General features: G+C 35.5%; 1 protein-coding gene across 1 annotated transcript; it reads right to left on the reverse strand.

Moving 5' to 3' along the window:
• Positions 1-3,313: 3,313 nt before the first annotated feature.
• On the reverse strand, positions 3,314-4,695 carry LOC309860630 (heterogeneous nuclear ribonucleoprotein A1). The gene has a single exon (XM_082751390.1). It carries the CDS (start codon positions 4,628-4,630, stop codon positions 3,668-3,670), a length of 963 nt encoding a protein of 320 aa, XP_082607516.1. The 5' UTR covers positions 4,631-4,695; the 3' UTR covers positions 3,314-3,667.
• Positions 4,696-23,086: the final 18,391 nt, after the last annotated feature.

Raw genomic sequence — 23,086 nt, forward strand, 5'->3', positions numbered from 1 at the left:
CAGCAAGTTCTTTTTTTTTAATATTAACAAACTTATTTTAAAGTTTATATGGAGAGGCAAAGACTCACAATAGTCAACATAGTGTTGAAGGAGAACAAAGACTGAGGACTGACTTCAAAGTTTACCATAACGATTGGGCGCCTGGGTGGCTCAGTGGGTTAAGCCTCTGCCTTCCGGCTCAGGTCATGATCCCAGGGGCCAGGGATCGAGTCCGGCATTGGGTTCTCTGCTCAGCAGGGAGCCTGCTTCTCCTCATCTCTCTCTCTGGCTGTCTCTCTGCCCATTTGTGATCTCTCTCTCTGTCAAATAAATAAATAAAATCTTAAAAAAAAGTTTACCATAACGATAATTGTAAGCATGATATTGTAATACCACAGAGAGACTAGATTAAAGCAACAGAATATATATTATCAATTATATTTTATATTTAATAGAAAAGCAAAAGCAATACAAGAGAGCAAAATACAATCTTTTAAACAAATGGTTCTGTAGCAATGGTGAAGCTAAATCTAAAAATATAAAATAAAATAAATCCAGGCAGATATCCTACACTCTTCACAAAAATTAACTCAGATTGGATTATAAACCTAAACATGAAACATGTAGAAGGTAATATAGAAGAAAATTTAAATGACCTTGGTTTTCGCAATAACTTTAGCTACAAAAGCACAAGCACTGAATTTAAAAATGTCTACTCTGTGAAACACAATGCCAAGAGAATGAAAAGGCAAAGCACAGACTATGAGAAAAAATTTGCAAAATACACATCTGGCAAAGGACTGTTAATCAAAAATACACAAAGACCCCTAAAAACTCAACAATGGGGGAAAAACCGGATTAAAAATGAGCCAAAGGCCTTAGCAGATACCTCACCAAAGAAAATATTACAGATGGCAAATAAGCATATAAAAAGATGCTTCACATCATATGTCATCAGGAAAATGCAAATTAAAACAAAAAAGAGACACCAGTACATACCCAGAATCCAGAGCACTGACAACAGAACACGAAATGTTGGTGAGGATGTGGAGCAACAGGAATGTTCTTCCATGTGTATTGAGAATAAAGAATGGAAAACAACTTGGCAGTTTCTTACAAAACTAAACATATTCTTGCCAGATGATTCAGCAGTAGCAGCTCTTGGTATTTATCCAAAGAAGATGAAATCTATACCCACAAAGATGTCTATAGTAGTTTTATTCATAACTGACAAAAGCTTGGAAGCAACCAACATATCCTTCCATAAGTGAAAGGTCAAAGAAAGTGTAGTACATGCAAACAATGGAATATTATTTAATGCTAGAGAAATGAATTACCAAGCTATGAAAAGATATGGATATAAATATTTAATAAATATTTGATTTTAGGCTTCTACAAGTCTATCAATGTTATTAGTATATTTTAACAGTGAATGCTCAGCATTCATGAATTTACCTAATAAAACATTTTGGGTTCAATATTTTAAATACTTCAACCTCTATGATTATATTCCTAATAATTTTGAATTGGGGTAAATAAACCTTAATTTTTTGTAACTTGTTTCTTATTGCAAGAGAGCTCAATGAAATTTTAGAAAATAAAAATTTACAAAAAAAAAGTTTAGTTTATTATTGCCAAATAATTTAAAACTTTATCTTATATTCAAATACATATATTTTTCTAAATTGATTTATATGCTACTAAAACCAAAAACTTTTAGTTATACTAGATTTCATATCCTGCAATCAATGCCAGAAATCCATCTGGCAATGATTTGTCTTAAATAGAGTTAAGATGGGTGTTATTACAATGCAAGATGGAAACAAAGATAGTATAACAATAGGTGATACATAACTTTTCCGTTTTGATCAAGTTACTAATCTACAAAAGGATTTTATCAGTGACAGACTTGGGACTTTAACAAAACTTTTAAACTAGCATGTGCGACTCATTCCTAGAAAACAACACAATCAATAACACTTTATTTAGATTAAATCATGACTATTTCTCCATTTGAATAAAAAAGGTAGCAACCCCAATAAGTTTATTGAACATGAAAAGTTGAAATGCTATAATGCTCCTAAGGAATTAAATGATCCAGTCAAGAATTACAAAAAAAGGATATAAATTACCAAAGTGTTTGTATAATTGTAATGTACAACTGCCCATTATCGTTCCATAGTGTAGGCTTGTACAAGAACTCTATAAAAGAACTCCACTTCTAAACTGTGGAAAATATGTTCCCTTTTCCCCTATATACAACTATTAAGCCATTCATTTAGCTTTTAAAATATCCACTTAATACAGGCTTTTTACACATTTGAACAGGCAGCAGGGCTCTATTCTTATCGCTTACATCTGAAGGATAGACTTCTAGCGTAAGAGGTAAAGCCCATAAAGGAGCCCAATAATAACAACAAAATACAGTTTAGTGAGCCCTTACAATCTGCCAGCTACCTTTCTGAGAATACTTCAATTAATAAAACATATAAAATACCTGACCACAAAGAGCTCACATTCTTTTGAAATATAATAGTGAAATAAACCAATAATAGAGGGGCACCTGGGTGGCTCAGTCCATTGAGTGACTGCCTTTGGCTTGGGTCATGATCTCAGGGTCCTGGGATGTAACTCCCCAGCAGGCTTTCTAGGCAGTGGGGTGTTTTCTTCTTCCTCTGCGCACCCTCCCAATTCTCTCTCTCTCTGTCTCAAATAAGAAAATAAACCAGTAATAGAATAATGATTGATGGTTGATGGTGATAAGTGATACAAAGAAATACAAGAAAGGTAAAAGCCATTGGAGAATGCTGGGATGAAAGTTAATTTTATTTTGTGTTGGGTGGTTATATCTCATTTATGAGATGTTATTTGCACAAAGACCCAGGAAGTGAAGGAGAGTGTTATACAAATATTAAAGGAAAAGATTGCTCTAGGCAGAGCAAGTAAGTATAGAGACTTTGTGTGAACAGCTTGTCTGTTACTTTTGAGGAAAAGCAAGGAGGCCAATGAGGAGTTCATAGTGGTGGAGAGAGGAAGAACGTATTGATGTATGACCTTCTAGTACATTGAAACGCCTTCAGTTTTTATTTAATATGAAAGGGGAAGATACCAAAAGTCTTTCAACAGCAGAATAAAATCATATGACTTGATTTTTAGGTTAAATTCTGTACCAAAATAAATTTGCATGGAGAAAGGAGTGCAGTATGTGTGGAAGTGGGGTTATCAATCAAGTCAATAATTCAGGAACATATGATGGTGTTTTTAGCATGCTGGGTGGTAATAGAAGTGGTGAGGTATGGTTTTCATTGTGTATATATATATATATATATATATATTTTTTTTTTTAAAAAAAGACACATTTATTCAGCGTCATGATCAGACTATTACATTTAGCAATCAACAGCATGGGTGCAAAAAAAAAAAAATCTACATTAAAACCCTTTGTTGGAATGCTTTACACTTTCCACAGAACAGAAACTAAAATAACCTGTTATACAATTAGTCACAAATACAGTCCTCGAGTTTTTTTGCCCATACACATGAGTATTGTCTAAAACATGTCTTCTTTGTAGCAGCTAGGCCCTGCCACCACTGTGCTTGGCTGAGTTCACAAATCTGTTGTAACCTGTAGCTTCCCTGTCACTTCTCTGGCTCTCCTCTCCTGCTAAGCTTTGTTTCCTGGCAGTAATTAAAACCTTCTGCCACTGCCATAGCTGCTGCTGCTGCTGGAACCACCATAGCCACCTTGGTTTCGTGGTTTGGCGAAGTATTGGCCTCCACCACCATAAGGGCCAGAGCTTCTGCCTCCAAAATTGCCTCCTTTCATGGGTCCAAAATTTGAGGATTGATTGTTGTAATTGCCAAAATCATTATAGCTTCCACCACCTCCAAAGTTGCTTCCATCATTACCAAATCCGTTATAGCCATCCCCACTGCCACCATATCCACCACCACCTCGACTGCCACCAAAGCCACCTCGACCACTGAAGTTTCCTCCGCGACCAAAGTTGTCATTCCCACCAAAACCACCTCCACGACCACCACCAAAGTTTCCAGAACCACTTCGACCTCTTTGGCTGGATGAAGCACTAGCCATCTCTTGCTTAGAGAGCGCTTTCCTTACTTCACAGTTGTGGCCATTCACAGTATGGTATTTTTGAATGACAATCTTGTCTACAGAATCATGGTCATCAAATGTTACAAAAGCAAAACCCCTCTTTTTGCCACTGCCTCGGTCAGTCATGATCTCAATCACTTCGATTTTCCCATACTGTTCGAAATAATCTCTTAGATGATGTTCTTCAGTGTCTTCTTTAATGCCACCAACAAAAATCTTTTTCACAGTTAAGTGGGCACCAGGTCTTTGAGAATCTTCTCTTGAGACAGCCCTCTTTGGTTCCACAACTCTTCCATCCACCTTGTGTGGCCTTGCATTCATGGCTGCATCCACCTCCTCCACAGTGGCATAGGTGACAAACCCAAAGCCTCTGGAGCGCTTGGTGTTCGGATCTCTCATTACCACACAGTCCGTAAGTGTTCCCCATTGCTCAAAATGGCTCCTCAGACTCTCATCGGTTGTTTCAAAGCTCAGACCTCCGATGAAGAGCTTCCGCAGCTGTTCAGGCTCTTTGGGAGACTCTGACTTAGACATGACGGCGGTGGGAGGGGAGACTTTAACGATGCTTACTCGGCGGCGTCCACAGGCAGAAAGCTCATTGTGTATATATTTTGATGGTGAATATTCTGGTGAACAGGATGGGGTATGTGCAGGACAGACATCAACATTTATTTTACCTGCACAAACAGAAGGGTGGAGTCTTCATTCCCTGATATGGAGAGAACTCTGAGTTCAAATGTTCTTTCTCATTAAATGGCATAGTGATGATGAGGATTTAGTCAGACAGTGAAAGAGAGCAGTAAGCATAGTGTTAAGCGGTAAGACATTATAATACATTGGAACATCAAAAAACGTTGTGTTGGATCATCTGTTTATGTGAGTAAATAAATAAATAAAGCTTCCTGGGGTTCTGATAGAGGTAAAGAAGACTGCTATATGATCCAAAAAGGCACGTGCACCAAATGTTTATAGCATTAATATCCACAATAGCCAAACTATGGAAAGAACCTAGATGTCCATCAACAAATGAAATATATATATATATATATATATATATATATATATATATATATACACACACACAATGGAATACTATTCAGCCATCAAAAGAAATGAAATCTTGCCATTTGCGTTGACATGGATGGAACTGGAGGGTATTATGCTTAGCAAAATAAGTCAACCAGAGAAAGGCACTATCATATGATCTCCCTGATATGAGGAAATGGAGGTGCAATGTGGGGGGTTTGGGGAACAGGAAAAGAGTAAATGAAACAAGATGGGATCGGGAGGGAGACAAACCATAAGAGACTCTTAATCTCACAAAACAAACTGAGAGTTGCCGGGGGGGGGGTGGGGAGGTTAGGGAGAGGGTGGTGGGGTTATGAACATTGGGGAGGGTATGTGCTGTGGTGAGTGCTGTGAAGTGTGTAAACCTGGCGATTCACAGACTTGTACCCCTGGGGCTAATAATACATTATATGTTAATTAAGAAGAAGAAAGAAGAAGAAGAAGAAGAAGAAGAAGAAGAAGAAGAAGAAGAAGAAGAAGAAGAAGAAGGAGACTACTATAAATCAAATGCTATGGTTTTCAGCATAGAGTGTGTAATCAGGCATATTTTATTAAAGTAACCAAGTAAAATGAGGTCGAAAATTGGAATAACAGAAAACATAAAAATCAGAGATTTTAAAAAGAGATATGGGACAGTGTAGAGAATATAGTCAATGATATTATAATAGTGTTATATGGTGACAGATGGTGGCTATATTTGTAGTGATCATAGAATAATGTATGGAGATCTTGAAAACCTGAAACCAATGTAACACTGACTATCAACTACACTCAAATAAAAAAATAGTAAAAGGAAACATTTTAATTTAAAAAGATAAAAAGAGGGACAAGAATTTGAAAAGTGAATTTCAAAAAGAGTAAAGATGAGGCTAAGACATACTCTGAACCTTGAGGAAAACACCATTTTGAAAATTCTTCCCATTTTGAGAAAACTCAAATGAATCAATACCATAAAAGAACCCATTTTAACCGAGAGATGTAATGAATGCTCAAGAAATAATTTTATGACAGGATAATTCTTCCCTATGAAACAGCATACAGAAACCCGGGGAAACACCTGGAAGCCAAATAAACTATACTGAAAATAAGAATTAGGAAAAAGATAAATGATGAAAGATAAGAAAATTAGACCTGCGACAGAGACCTAGTGAAGAGAATTTTTAGCTTGTGGTTTAATGTTTTTGAGGATAATCTAGAGTTCATAACTGCCTTGAGGCAGGCTGGTTGTAGGCAGTTTAGGCAGACCCCTAAGAGAGGCCTACTTTGGGCAGGTGGTGTTGGAGGAGGCCATTGGGCTGGACAAAGACAAATCCAACCATTTGACTAAAGTGTCTGTGAAGATGTTGAAGTCAGATGCAGCAGAGAAAGACCTGTCAAACCTAATCTCAGAAATGGAGATGATGAAGATGATTGGACAGCACAAGGACACCATCAACCTGCTGGGTCCTGCACACAGGATGGTCCTTCGTACACTATCATGGAATATGCCTCCAAAGACAACATACAGGAGTACCTGCAGGCCCAGAGGCCTCCTGACCTGGAGTACTGTTACAATATCAGCCACAATGCAGCAGAGCAACTCTCCTCCAAGCACCCGGTATACTTTGCCTACCAGGTAGCCTGAGGCATGGAGTACCTTGCCTCCAAGAAGTGCATACACCAAGACCTGGCCACCAGGGAAGTGCTGGTGACAAAGGACAACATGATGAAGATCTCAGACTTCAGCCTTGCCAGAGATATCACCACATCAGTTACTATAAAATGAGAACCAACAGTGGACTGCCTGTGAAGTGGATGGTCCCTAAGGCCATGTTTGACCAGATCTACATCCACCAGAGTGACTTCTGGTCTTTTGGGGGTGATCCTGTGCAAAATTTTCACTCTGGAAGCCTCCCATATCCTGGAGTGCCTGTGGAGGTGGTTTTCAAGCTGCTGAAGGAGTCATTTGATGGATAAGCCAATAAGTGCACCAGAGAGTTATACACAATAATGAGGGGTGGCTGGCATGTGGTACCTTCAAGCTGCTGGTAGAAGACCTGGATCATACTGTGGCCTTGACCTCCAACCAGGAGTACCCGGACCTGTCCTTGGCCCTGGAACAATACTGTCTATGCTTTCCCAACACCCAAAGCTTCACCTGCTCCTCAGAGAAGAATTCCACCTTCTCTCATGTGCCGTTGCCCAGGGAGGCCTATCTGCCCTGACACCCAGCCCAGCTTGCCAATGGTGGACTCAAATGACTAGTATCCCTATTACTCCTGTCCAGATTCCGTCATAAGCTGTAACCCTTACCCCCCACCCTCCCTGCAAGACTCACTGCCTTCTCCTTTGTCCCTTTCCTACTGGCAGGAGCCAGCTGCCTACCTGAGGCCTTCACCCCTTGAAGTTCACCTCTCTTCCCCTTCCTCTTCCTCCTCCTTACAACCTGCTCATGAAAGAAAGGAACAGAGAGGCAGGTACTTGCTCGTGGCTACTTCCTTCCCTCCCATATGTTGGACCAAGACCCCTCCCTGTCATCTGGTACTGCCTAGACGTCGAGAGAGTTGGAGATGAGGCATGCCAGTGAAAGCTGTCGGAGCTTTCCTGGTTTGGTTTTGTCTGCTTAGCATAACATGTAAGACTGAGTTCTGGTGGCAGGGACTTAGTCCTTGGGGCTATAGCACTAGTGAGGGGAGGTCAACTGCTCTGGGCCTTGGCTAAGAGCAAGCCCTGCTCCAGAGATATGGTGCCAAGGGCTTATCAATTTTGATACTAATTTGCTTTGCTGACCAAATACCTGGTATCAAAAGATGGGAAGGCAAAGACTGGAAGCAGTGTTGTGACCATGGGGTCCAGCCCCAAACTATGAAGAAAACACAAAGTGTATAAATCTGAGTAAGTATATATTTACACACCTTTTTAAATAGGTTGTTATCAAAGATTTAATCAATGGGTAATATGCTCCTCGTGGCTGGGAAGCATCAGTTGCCATATATTAAAAACAAAGAAAAGAGGTGTCTGGGTGGCTTCCTCCAAGAAGTGTCCCTTCTTTTCAGGTCATGATCCCAGGGTCCTGGGATGAAGCCCCACATCAGGCTCTCTGCACAGTGGGAAACCTGCTTCTCCTTTTCCCTCTGCCCTGCTTATAGTTCCTCTTCCTGTCTCTCTGTCTGTCAAATAAATAAAATATTAAAAAAAAAACAAGAAAGAAACAAAATGTTTTAAAAGGCCTTTTTTTTTTTTTTAATTTTCTAGGGGTGCCTGGATGACTTAGTTGTTTAAGCAGATGTTTGCCTTTGGCTGAGGTCATGATTCCAGTGTACAGGGATCCAGCCCTGCATGGGACTACTTGCACCCCAAGGAGCTTGCTTCTTCCTCTCCCTTTGCACATGATTCCCCCTGTTTGTGTGCTTCTTCTCTCTCTCTCTCTCTCTCTTGCTGTCAATAAATAAAATAAAATCTTTTACTAAATAAATAAAAAAATAAATAAATTTCTAAACCTACTTTCAGTTTAGGTCCCTTAACAAAAATTGCTACTGCTTCATTAAAAAAAAAAAAGGATGATTTAGAAAGATGCTTCCAGAGTTAAAAAGCTGTTTTGTTTCTTTGTCAGGATTCAATATAGAAGTGCTTTAAAAAGTAAAAGAAAAAATATGCTATATTAACTCTAATCACACTATAACTTTGGTGGTTATATCAAGATAATGAAAAGTGATTTTAAAGCAAATTTCATTATCAGACATAAAGATCAAGTCAAAATTACAGAAGAGTAAAAGGATGAATTCATCAGGGAGTATAATAATTCTTTTTTTTTTTAAAGATTTTATTTATTTATTTGACAGAGAGAGATCACAAGTAGGCAGAGAGGCAGGCAGAGACAGAGAGAGGAAGAAGCAGGCTCCCTGCTGAGCAGAGAGCCCGATGCGGGACTCGATCCCAGGACCCAGAGATCATGACCTGAGCCTAAGGCAGCGGCCTAACCCACTGAGCCACCCAGGCGCCCCGGGAGTATAATAATTCTTGAATTTTAATACGTAACAACAGATTTGGGGATATATAGGGAAAAACTAAGAACAAAAATCATAACTTCTACCTTGGACGACAAATGGAAAATAATTTCAACACACTTATTTTAAGATTACATAGACAAATGGTCATCATATTGGTAAGATATGTAAGACTTGAACAAAATGATCAACTAACTAGATATGCTTGATATTACATTACAGTAACTGAACTAACTGAGGTCAGTCTTTGGTGAATCACAGAAACAGGTGGAGTTATCAAACAAAGGAATCTTTGTTTACAACATACAAGGAGTTCACAGGGAATAAGTTCCAAAGCCTTGACTGTTTGAACAGGAGAGAGATTTTTATTTAGTATTTAAGATGAATACTCAGAAGGGAGAGTTTTATTATCCCGTGTATGGTTGGTCATAAGGTTGTGGATGCATGCACATCCACATATGTATTTGTGCAATATGTATTGCATGTTCACCTGAATGAAGCTTGTATTCCACCGAGGGCAGAAACTTCAACGTTAGAATAAAGCAGAGGTAACTGTTGGACAAGGGAAAGGAACTCTGCAGGCTTCAAGAGCAGATATAAACTAGATGGGGTCTTGGGCTCATTTTCTGGGACAAGGAATGAAAGGCCTTGATTGCTTTTGAAATAGCACTAGGAGTTTTACCACTGATTTATTGTCTCAATAGCTTAGGCTATTTCCTGCTCTGGTGGTGACTGTTAGTTTTCCCATTGCCTTGTTCCCTCAAAATCCTTAGGAGTGAGGTTTTTGCATTTCTTTGTAAGAACCTCCCAGGAATTTTTGGAAGAAGTGTGCTGGGGCAAGTACACAGGTGGGGTATAGATCATTGAAAATAGCTGGGGACAAAAAATGACTTTTCTTATGTCAGGAAAACTATATCTCTTCTTTAATTTTCTAGAAACCTCTAACTCTTTCTGCTGATGTTACCAGCAGGCATCTGAGATATTACTGATTGTTCTCTTGAACCTAAGGAAAAGGAAATGTAGAAAGCAAAAGAAAAAACTTTAAAATCTATCCTGCAACTCATCAATTCACTGCAGCCACCTCTCTGTCTTTCCCTTTCTCTTTTTCTCTCTTTCTCTTTCTCTCTCACTTTCTCTCTCACATACGCACAACACACGCAAATCGACTTAAAGCAATTTTTAATTTTCCCTATTCCATTTTAATATACTTGAGGCATGATCATTTTCTTAGTAAATACAAGGAAAAAAAATCTAGGATTCCATCATTCTGTGTGATTAAAGTATTGAGGAATTTACTTCCAATAGCACTTATAAAAACATATTTTATTTAAGGAATATTATATAATCAGGTGCCTGCATTTTTCTTATTCTCTAACTAGTGTTATTTGGCAATTAATATTTTGTCAATCAATATTCCCCTATACCTGAATGTGTGGGCAGTGAGGGATGAGTTAGAGGCAAGGATGGTGAACACTCCCAACAACTGCAGACTACATATATCTTAAGCCATGATTTTCTTTGCAAAGGTCAACATTGATAATGTTCTAGTCATACCTCCGTGTACCAGGAAAGAAGTAGCATATTTCTTGAAAGACACAGCTATCAAAGCTCCATTGAGAATCCGTAAAGATGGAGAAGGGATTTGCAAATTAAATATCTGATAATGGACATCTACTCTGATTATTTAAAAATGAATAAAAATAAAAAACCTTACTAATAACCAAACAGAGTATCCAACTTTACATGTGAAGGAAATAATGGAAGAGACATGTCACCAAAAGTATATGGATGGCTTATAAGCACATGGCCAATTTCTCAACATTTAAACATTAAAGAAATAAAAATTAAAATCATAATGAGACATGCTTACATATCTATTAGAATGGCTAAAATTATAAAGGCTAATTGTACTTGGTCTGAGCTAGATTGAGAAGAAACAAAAAATCTAAACTGTTGTTGGCATATATCATGATACAACCACTTTGGAAAATAGTTTCAAAATTTTTTTAAATGAAAAATATGTTGCAGTTACACAAATAGCCATTTTACTTCTAGGCATTTCACCAAGAGAAACAATCCCTAGGACTTGTATGTGAATTTCATAGCAGCTTTATTTTTAAGAATTGAAAACAGTGGAAATGTTCATCAATGTCCATCAATAGAGCAAAGACAATTGGAGATTCTCAAAGTAATGATGCCGAGAAAAGAAAATCCAGGCCATGAATAGTATATACTATGTGATTCCATGACTACAAAAAATCTAGAAAATACAAATTTATATATAGTCACAGTCATCAAATATATGGTGTGATTTTAGTGCCTTCTTCTGTGCTCCCATAGCTTCCTACACTTGGATCTCCGAGCATTTCTTACACCATGTGAAAATATGAACTCTTTCTCTTTATTCTGTCTTACTAGAATAAGAATCCTTGAAATTTTATGGACATTTGAACTCTCAGTTATTAGCAAAAATTCTATCACACAGTAAGTTTCCAAATATAAAAGCCAGAGTTTTACAATGACTTCGAAGCTTTTACATGATCTAGCCACTCATTTAACCTCTGTGACCTCTTTCCCTGCTACTCTTCAGTCACTCACAGTGGCCTCCTTGCTATTCCTCAGATATGCCAGGCATGATCCAACCTTATGGCCTTCAAGATAGCCAATTCCTTTGTCTGGAGTGACCTTATTGCTGATAGTTCTGGGCAAATTCATCACCTTTCCATACCTTTGTTCAATTGTCAGCTTCATTGTAACTACCCTGATCTTTCTATTAAAAATTTTAACTCCCCATCCCCTGCCTAGCAACCTTGATTTTTCTCACCCTGATCGAATTTTTCTTTTTCCCCATTGTACTCTTCCTTTTTGAATGCACTATGCCATTTTTATTAAGGTTTATAGCTTTGAATTGTCTCACCCATTAAAATAAAAGTTCTACAAAGCCAAGTATTTCATTTACCAGTGTAGTCTGAAGTAATATCTGCCATATAATAGTTCAGTAGACAACTGGTAAATTTCAAAATAAATCAATGTTGAGAGTATACTGAATTTCATAAGTCATTTCAATATTTTTTTCCAAAAAATAAACTACATAAAACATACTTTAAATTTACTTTCAAAATATTTTATAGCATATAATGGACAATATACATAAGCCTAAAGAAACAATCCTATAATTAACCATTTCATACCTACTTAAAAACTGCATAATACCACACTCTTAGATCCTCTTTGAATGCTCTAAAATAACCCTTCAAAGGAAATACATTTTTAAAACTCACAGATTTTTTGGCAAATAATTTAATAAAATAAAAGTTTCATTCATCTATGTAGATCAAAATAAATATTTTTAATAAGCATGAAATTATAACTCTGAAGTGTGCTAAAATGAAACCACCTGCTAAGGGTGAGAGAACAAAAATAAACATCCTTTTTCCAAATAAGAGGAATTTATTACCTTTGAATCAAAGCATGTGGATTTGTTTTAACTGGCAATAAAGCAATATGGAGACACAAACCATAGAAAGTCATATTTTAGATTTCTAAAAGACTTCTAAGTGAAGAGTATACATTTTTTAATTGCTACATAATGCTACATAATGACAAGATGACAGGTTGTGACAAATAGCATTTTAAAAGCTCTACTCATAATGGAATGAAAGATGTCATTTCCCTATAATTTTATATATGTCTTTAATTTACTATATCTGGATCAACATATTACCAAACAGATGTTCATCAAAGACTAAATCATTTTTAATGGAACATAATAATTTGAACCTACATCTATTAATCATTTTTTTCGATCTAACATTTATAGTCTCGCTAAACATTTTATCAGTTGTTGACAAAATTCAAAATAAATAGGATAAAAAGTCGTGTTTGGAAAAGTAGATTTTTTTTCAAATTTGCATTTAAATGAAAATATTTGCTGATATTTTTAAAACTTTAAAAGTAATTTATATATATATCTGACCTATCAGATGATATAAAATTTTTGGAGAAAATATGACATATTTTTTGATCTTGGTTGAAGGTATTAATAAAGAGCAACTGTTTGTATTATTTGTATTGTGATATCTTAGTTAATAAACATGGATAACTGGTATAAAATATGTTTTTTTAAAAATTTTATTTATTTACTTGACAGAGATCATAGGAAGGCAGAGAGGCAGCCAGAGAGAGAGGAATGGAAGCATGCTCCCAGCTGAGAAGAGAGCCCACTGTAGGACTCAATCCCAGGAACCTGGAATCATGACCTGAGCCGAAGGAAGAGATTTTAACCCACTGAGCCACCCAGGTGCCCTAAAATATGTTTTTTTTTTTTAATATAGAAGTATAGTTCTTGCCAAAATATGGAACTAGCTGGAACTGAATGCCTCCTTCAAAGTCAGCTCTGGAGAAATTATGCCAGTGGAATATGGAACTATTTCAGATATTAACCAAAAAGAAAGAAATGATGATAAATTCCTTAAAAGACTCAAAGTTGCCCTTGACTGGTATGTTTCAAGCTCTATTCCTGGTTTGAAACCAGGTTTTAACAGGCCTGTCACTGTAGAAATCCACTAGATGTTTAGAGGCTATCAGAACTTTACAAAAACCTTGAAGGGGTAAAGACTTGAAAATTCTTTAGAGAGATTAGCTCCCTAAGGCATTATTCCTACACACATTTTCCTCCAATCAATTAAGACTGATGGATGAGGGGCACCTGAGTGGCTCTCTCATCACGTGGGTGGTGGGTTAAGCCTCTGCCTTCATCTCAAGTCATGGTCTCTGGGTCCTGGGATCCAGCCCCACATCGGGCTCTGCTCAAAAGGAAGCCTGCTTCCCTCCCTGCTTGCCTGCCTCTCTGCTTACTTGTGATCTCTCTCTCTCTCTCTTTCTCTCTCTCTGTGTCCAATAAATAAATAAAATCTTTAAAAAAAAGCTGATGGATGATAAATTATGAAAACTGCTCCCTCCAAATGATGCTTCTTCATAAGGATTTAAGAATTTAAAATTGTAAGAATTTAAAATTGAAACTTGATCATAGGATTTATCTTATAGAATAAAATCAAGTGAAGGCAGTTATTATTAGTTCTGAAGTATTGGTGATTCTGAATTCTTGGCCTCATTAGTAAATTTATTTTTAAATTCTCCCATGGAGTGGTGATTGGCCTTCAGTCTTTCATTGATATACATCATTGGGTCAAATGAGATGTGTGTGCCCAGAACTATATATAATCTTTTTTGTATTTCACTGGAGATGGCATTTCTGAGTTTTGTTCAATTGAATTTGGACAGATGTTTTAATAGTCACTTCTAGAGTTGGCCCTGGAGAATATCTTCCTTTTTTTCTCTTCCCGATTCTCTGAAAAACCCTGACTAATTCACATTATCACAGTAATATCACATTTCAAGTTTTTCCAAACACTAAAGCTGCAAAATAGAAGGAAGCTACTCAGAATGGAATACTATTATGAATGATTGAGAAAGAAAACATTATTATAATTAAGCTACCAGGTTTCAATGTATTTTATTGTTGCTTAGAAAATCCTAGCATACCCAGACTTTACAGAGATTTGATGATCCTAAGAAGAGCTGAACTCATGGACCAAAATAACTATGCACATAAAAAGTACAATTACTTACCTAAAAAATATGATGTGGTTAACTTTATATGCCAATCCAAGTGTTATGGGAACAGGAATTAAAAAAATAGCTTAGGGGCGCCTAGGTGGCTCAGTGGATTAAGCCACTGCCTTCAGCTCAGGTCATAATCTCAGGGTCCTGGGATCAAGTCCTGCATCAGGCTCTCTGCTCAGCAGGGAGTCTGCTTCCCTCTCTCTCTCTCTGCCTGCCCTCTGTCTACTTGTGATCTCTCTCTGTCAAATAAATAAATAAATAAAATCTTAAAAAAAAAAAGAATGACTGTACTTTTAAAAAATAGCTTAAAAGGAGCGCCTGGGTGGCTCAGTGGGTTAAGCCGCTGCCTTCCGTTCAGGTCATGATCTCAGGGTCCTGGGATCAAGCCCCACATCGGGCTTTCTGCTCAGCAGGTAGCCTGCTTCTCTTCCTCTCTCTCTGCCCACCTCTCTGCCTACTTGTGATCTCTCACTGTCAAATAAATAAATAAAATATTTTTAAAAATAGCTTAAAAGTATATGATAAAATAATGATATACATATACAAGGAAAAGAAAGATACTATACTGTGAATATAAATTAAGTGAAAATTGTTGAAATAAAGAATACAATAAATGGAGACTAAGATGAATATAGCTGTAAAATGAATAAATGAGTTGGGAAAAACAAACAAATTAATGACTTCTGCCCAAATACAGCAGAAGAGAAAAAAAAAATAAAGAAAATATTTAAATAAGTACTGAGATAAATTTTGGAGAATTAAAGAAAGATAAAAGATACCAGACTTAAAATGATGCCAAACATGAGATATCAGAAACAAAACAAAACAAAAACTACACACACTAAAAACCACTCGTATACATTATGGTGAGTTTTAAGAATATCAAAAACAGAAAAAAAAAAAAAAAAAAAAAAAAAAAAAGAATATCAAAAACAGAGAAGAGCATAAATGATGCCCAAGAGAAGAACAGATCACCTAAAATGTACAAGAATAATACTGACAGCACAATTCTCAATAGTAATAGCATATAAAGAGACAGCTGGGAGTTTTTATAGATGGAAAAGATATTTGAAACTAGGTATTATACATCAATCCAAATTATTGATTAAATTTGAGAGCACAGTAAAAATACAATGAAGCATGTTAGGTCTTAGAACATTTATCACACAGAGACACACATTTTGGAAAACTTCCTTGGAAGACAGCTCAATTGAGATCGAGAAAACAGAATTATGTACTCAAAGGCACATTTTGAAGGAAGGATTGAATATAGTCTGCACTGCAAATATTCTTTAATCGTATGTTCTGAATTTCCTAAATTTAAGAAGTATTTGTTCAAATATTTATCTTTAAATAAATCCTAGGAGACTTTTTCTTGGATTCTGGAAAATCAGTCCATTTGGATACAAATCTTTTTGTCACTGATGGAAATTTTGATAGCCCTTAACTGTGGAATGCCTAATGTATTGTTACAGCAATTGTGATTTGCCAATACATGGGTGATGTGTGTGTGTTGTGTGTGTTTATTTTTATTTTTGATGGTTTAACTCTTCTATGAGATTTTTAAGTAGACATGATTTTAATAAATTATGATTTGTTGAAATTTATCTGAGGTCATATATAATAAAATGAAATTTGTGTGAACTAAAGAAGTGCATCTCCATTTTTTTTGTTTTAAGAGTAGACTGGTCTTTAAAAATTGTCCAAAGAAGTACATTATATTCATTATTAAATTTGATAATATACAATAAAGTATTTATGGTCATACTGGACCATATCAAATTCTACTATTAATTCATATTCATAATTACCATAAGAGGAAAAAGGGATATTTTTCAAAATAATAAAAAATTAGCGTATTTTTCAGAATATGATATAGTGTTATTCACTGAACTGAGGGAACAAATGTCAAAGTCTAACACAGTTTACAGAATGTTTTAACATAAATTGAAATTTAAATCTGACCAAATTTCACAGTTTTAAGTAAAATGATAGCACTTTATATCCTTGAAAAGTGGTAAGTGACCCAAAACATGGCTTAGAAAAACAAATTTAACACTACACTAGTCTGAGATGGTTAAGTTATGGTACAACTTGCCATTGTGTATCATCAAATGGTATATTTTTTTCTTTTGGGCTTGTCATTATATTTTATTTTAGCCATTCTGGTAAGTGTGTAGTGATATCTCAGTGTCATTTTAATTGCATTTCCTTGATGTCTAATTATGTCAAAATATATTACTTTGATGTTTAATGCTCTGAACTTTCTCAGTTCAAGACCATGAAGCCACTTAGGAAAAATACAGTTGCAGAGGCACTCATAGACCAACTCTTATTTCGAAATAAGAAGAAACATTACTACCCATTCCAACAAAAAATAGATTTGTTATGCAGCAGGGATTTTATAAATTACCTGACACAACTTATATAGTAAGATGAAATGGGACAGGCGGCTTCTTGCAGCTATATACAACATCATTTTAATTTCAATTTTCAGTATAATTTTTCCAAGGTATACACAGAATATATATTTAATGTAAATTGTGAACATTTTAAACTCTGTATATGGAAATTAGTCAATTTTAAGTTTATAACAATCAAAATTAATGGAAGTTTATTTTAAATTAGTTAGCTTTCTCTGCATTGCAAGACAGAATAATCAAGAATTGGTAAGAAAAAAGTAATCTCTGTAAAATTACCAGGGGTGCATTATAAAGTGTTCGGTAACCGATCAAACTCACAATTTGGATTGAATGGCAAGTGATTTTTAAAATCTGGAACTCATTGTCAATTTTTTTTTCTTCATTGTGTCTTAATAATTTACTGTGTTCATTTGCATGGAAGTGAAGAAAAATGCATGACATTTCATCTCAACACTAACACCTTTAACTGGCAACTCTGAATGTACTTTACAGCAGTGTAACAAAGTAAAGATCAATGATGTTTCATGAAATATCTGTTATAATTCTCAAGGAGATAGGGAGTTTGTGCAAAAATGCAAATCACTTTGCGACTAAACACATTGTTTATTTCAGCTAATTTTAAGAAAATATGCTGAGAATCTCTCAAAAAAGGAAGCAATGATTTAGGTTTGCCTTCAAACTCCTTATCTAATCCTGAACCAACAGCACATAGTTCAAAGAGCAACTAATTTGAGTAGCTCCAATTTACACATTTCCTAACAATGCTTAATTTAGTGGAATTTCTGTCCAATTATGGTAATTTGATGTAATGAAAGACAAAAGTTCAAAAAGATCATCCTTAATTTATATAGATGCCAAACTCTGCATTTTCTGAATGACGCCCAGGAACGTATTTTCAAAAACAAACAAACAATGCCAGAACCACTATTAGGTCATCTCTAGGCAGAAAGTGACTCAGAGCTTACATTACTCTCTCCCTGAAAGTATACTGTAGGCACTGAAACTACTACCCTGAGTCTGTGCTCTCAAATTCCTTAAGTTAGAAAGTTTTAAAACCCGTCTGTGTGGGAGTATTTCATTTACAGATAGAGATTTGGTTGTTTATACATTTTCATACTTGATTTTTAGGGTGTAATAACTATGTTTTAAAATTCATGGTGGTTTTGAATACTGTTGGATAATTGAGCTAAAATGGTATATCCATTCCTCCTAGGAAACAGAAATTATAGAAAGGTAGTGCTTTTCAAATCTGACATCTTTGAGTCATTGTAGTTTCATATAAATGCAATAGGAAAAGTGTCATTCATGTTTATGATATTTTCTATAAATAAATTAGAATGTACTGGAGGCCTGATATAAAGTGGGATGCCTAAACTTCAGTAAGATCTTGTTTTCAATTCAAAATAAATTTTATTTTTTTATTTTTTTATAATGTCCCTCAATTTCAGATAAGCACCCCCATAATGTCCACTCCGGTTTTTTTAAGATTTTATTTATTTTATTTGACAGATAGAGATCACAAGTAGGCAGAGAGGCAGGCAGAGAGAGAGGGAAGAGGAAGCAGGCTCCCTGCTAGGCAGAGAGCCCGATGCAGGGTTCGATCCCAGGACCCTGGGATCATGACCTGAGCCAAAGGCAGAGGCTTTAACCCACTGAGCCACCCAGGCGCCCCCAAAATAAATTTTAAATTGAATTATGCACCTCTAAGTTCAGAGACAATAAACATCAACCAACACAATTAATAAGTTCTATTTCTTAAAATTTTGGGAACATTGATAGTCTCATCTCCTGGAAGAACAACAGCTAAAATTTTTGGTCATGGATTCTTGCTAAAATATCACTTTCCCAAAGAAAATTAATGTTATGAATTTTTATTGATTGTTATTGATCATGAAGAATATAACAACCACGATAAAAAGAGTAGGAAAAACATGATATCTCATCTGTAAGGGCATGTGGAAAGTAGGAAATGCTAATAAAAATAACTACCATTATTTCCTAAGTTAACATAATATAACAGAACAAAAATATTTCAAAACAATGTTTTCTTTTTTTAAGATTTTATTTATTTATTTGACAGAGAGAGATCACAAGTAGGCAGAGAGGCAGGCAGAAAGAGAGGAGGAAGCAGGCACCCTGCTGAGCAGAGAGCCCAATGTGGGACTCGATCCCAGGACTCTGAGATTATGACCTGAGCCAAAGGCAGCGGCTTAACCCACTGAGCCACCCAGGCGCCCCCATAACAATATTTTCTAGGCTCATTCTGATAACTCTTTTCTACATTCAAATTTAAAGGTTGAGGCATGTGATATATATTACACAAAAAACATCCCAAGGAATTCGTTAAAAAAAAACTTTAATAAAGAACAAATCCAAAGGAATTTCTTTTCTAATTTAATTAACAAATTATGAATTGATTTACCTATTTCATCACAGTGTATCAGGCACCAATAATATTTTTTAATCGTCACACCTGATGCAATAGTTATCATCTTTCAGACATACTGATCACGAACAAGCAAATAAACAAGAGCACCGTAGCTTAAGATCTACCTGCATAAATATAGGCTACTTCAGACAATCTCTTCACCACAACATAGAAATGAATAGAAATCATACATGCTCTGTATGGACATACAGATGAGATAGAAGGGGATGGATGTTAATATATGCAGAATCTTTATTAATTACATTGTAAACCATAATATGGAAAAACAGAATACAATTTTAGAAATACCCAGGTCACCATCATTGTTTTATTTTTATATGTGTAGATAAGGAGTTTAATAAACAATCCATGACTATTCAACTCCTTATATTTTGAAAATTTTAGTAAAAGTAACAAACCTACCACCTAGAAAATTATACTTATCTGCAACATACAGCTTTGCCAGCATGGTAGAGGAAAAGCAAAACAAAATAAGTAAGAAAAGTTTAACATTTCACAAGAGATTTGCTTTTATTTTTTATTTATTATTTTTTATTTTTCATTAATTATTTACTTCTATTTTCTACTTTATTTTAATGAAAATGTCATGACCATAACATAAGAGCAGAATTAAACCAACCTGAGAAATTATTTTTTCATAAGTTAAAATAAACTAGCTTGGTGATTAATTCAAAATTATATTACAAATTTCAGTGTTCTTGAAGTAAGTATCACTGCATAAACAAATGAGTCAGGAGTCATAAACTAATGATGATTCTAAATGTTATTTAGAGAGACATTCTGTACTTAATATATTTCAAATATTCTACACAAGGCAAAGTGGATCCAAGTAATCTGTAGGCAAAATAAGATTTTAGAGAAGTATATATTTCCAACAGTATTTATAAAATATTACCTTTATGTAAGGCATCATCCTGGACTTTGTGGAAAACACACAAAGGAGTAAGAAGTGGCCCTTCAAGAAACATATACAATATCAAGGTTTAACATGAAGCAGCATGTCTTCTCTAAGTAAAAAAAAAAAAAAAACATTGTACCAACTGACTTTACTGAAACTTTATATTTATTGCTCTCATTTTAGGTCATAGTGTCCTTCTGCATGCAGGCTGCTATAACGGACATGATATAGACTTAATAGCTTATAAAGAACAGGAATTTATTTCTCACAGTTCTAGAACGGAGAAGTTCAAGATTAAGGAATGGGCAGATCCAGGGAGAGCCCACTTCCTCATAGATGGCTATCTTCTCACTGTAAACGTACATGATGAATGAATCAAGAGAACTCTCTGGGGTCTCCTTTAAAAGGACTGTAATCCCACTTATGACCTAATCACCTCCCAAAGGCCCCTAAGTTTTAATACTATCACTTCCAGAGTTAGATTCCATAATATGATTTTGGGAGACATAAACATTCACACCATCGTATATATAAACAAAAAAAGACACAAAAACAACAAACAAAAAAATTATTTTAACTACCTATTATTTTCAACTACATAAACTTTTAATTTGTTTCTATATAATATTAAATAACTCATTTGAGTGATTCACTTATATCCAATGCATCTGAGTGCAATTAAATTTGCTTACCCAGCATATCCAGAAGCATATTTCTTCAGACTATCCCATTCCCCACCTTACAGGATTTACCACAATTAGAAGACATGGGATAGAGGATAGATAGATAGATGTATACATAAACACACTTGTACATACACATATGCATATTTTTTCCTGTTAATGATACTCATGCAAATAAAATTTAAGCTCAAGAAACCTGTCTTGTGTGTTACTTAATATCCAGTTTTTAGTCAACATCCAAAAACAAATAATCCAATAAAACCATGGATAGAAGACATGAACAAGTGTTTCCCCAAAGCACACATTCAAATGTTCAGTAGATACATGAAAAGATGTCCATCATCATGTATCATCAGGAAATTGCAAAGCAAAACTAGAAAGAGATACCACCTCACACCTGTCAGAATGGCTAAAATCAACACTACAAGAAACAAAAGGTGTTGGAGAGGATGTGAAAAAGTAACACTTGTGGGGGCTGCCTGGGTGGCTCAGTGGGTTAAGCCTCTGCCTTCAGCTCAGGTCATGATCTCAGGGTCCTGGGATCAAGTCCCACATCGGGCTCTCTGCCAGGCATGGAGCCTGCTCCCTCCTCTCTCTCTCTCTACTTGTGATCTCTCTCTGTCAAATGAATAAAATCTTAAAAAAAAAAAAGTAACAATTGTGAACTGTTGGTGGTGATGCAAACTGATACAGCCATATTTGAAAACAGTATGGAATTTCCATAAAATTTAAAAATAGAAGTCCTTTGTGATCCAACAATCCTGTTGGTGTGTATTTACCCAATGAATATAAGAAAACTTATTCAAAGGGATTCTAGCACCCCTATGTTTATAGCAGCATTATTTATAAAGCTAAGATATGGAAAGCGCCCAAGTATCCATCAATTGATGAATAAATAAAGAATAAGTGGTATGTATATACAATGGAATATTATTCTGCCATAAAAAAGACTGAAATCTTGCCATTTGCAATAACATGGTTGGAACTAGACAGTATAATGCTAAAAGTGAAATAAGTCAGTCAGAGAAAGACAAATACCTTTACTCATATATGGAATAAAAGAAACAAAACAAACAAGCAAAGGGGAAATAATAAGACATAGAAAGAGAAACAAAGCAAGAAACAGACATTTCATTACAGAGAACAAACTGATGGTTACTTGACGGGATCTGAAAGGAGTGATGGATTAAATAAGTGATGGGGGTTAATTAGAGCACTTGTCATGATGAGCACTGAGTGCTATATGTTATATTGTACACATGAAACTAATACAACCATATATGTTAACTAACTGGATTTCAAATGAACATTTTTTAAAATCCCAGTTTTTAGCTCACATTCTGGCTTACAAAAGGGATTTAGTCAGGAATTTGGAGATTAGTTAATGAACAAAAAAGGGGTGAACAGGCAGTTGTTAGATAAAATTACTATCCTTTCTGGCATTATCTTATACCTTTTATCTAGAAGTATTTTTAGCACTTTAGACTCTTCCTATTTTATTTTGAGTCATTAAACAAAAATTTCCTCAAAGGACCTTAGACTCCATTCAATTTGAGCAACAGTGTGAGAGAGGAAATGGTGTCAGGAGGAAAAAAAAAAAAAAGATGAATCTACTTTTGTTTACTAGTGAATGCATAGTTCTTCCACAGAAGAAGCTCTAAATGGAAAGGGCTCCAGCTTTATATGTGTTCAGTCATATGTTCAGAAGTAGGTAACACTATCAAAAAATATAAAGCATCTGAGATTATTTTCCGTTATTTGAAAGCTGGTGTATGAGTCTGCCATAGTTTCTTGGGTGTTGATAGAAGACGCAGACTCATGGTTCAGAAATAATATAGTTTATTATTCACAGCAATAG

This window comes from Mustela nivalis (genome assembly GCF_964662115.1).
Source record: "Mustela nivalis genome assembly, contig: HAP1_SCAFFOLD_75, whole genome shotgun sequence".
NCBI lineage: Eukaryota > Metazoa > Chordata > Mammalia > Carnivora > Mustelidae > Mustela > Mustela nivalis.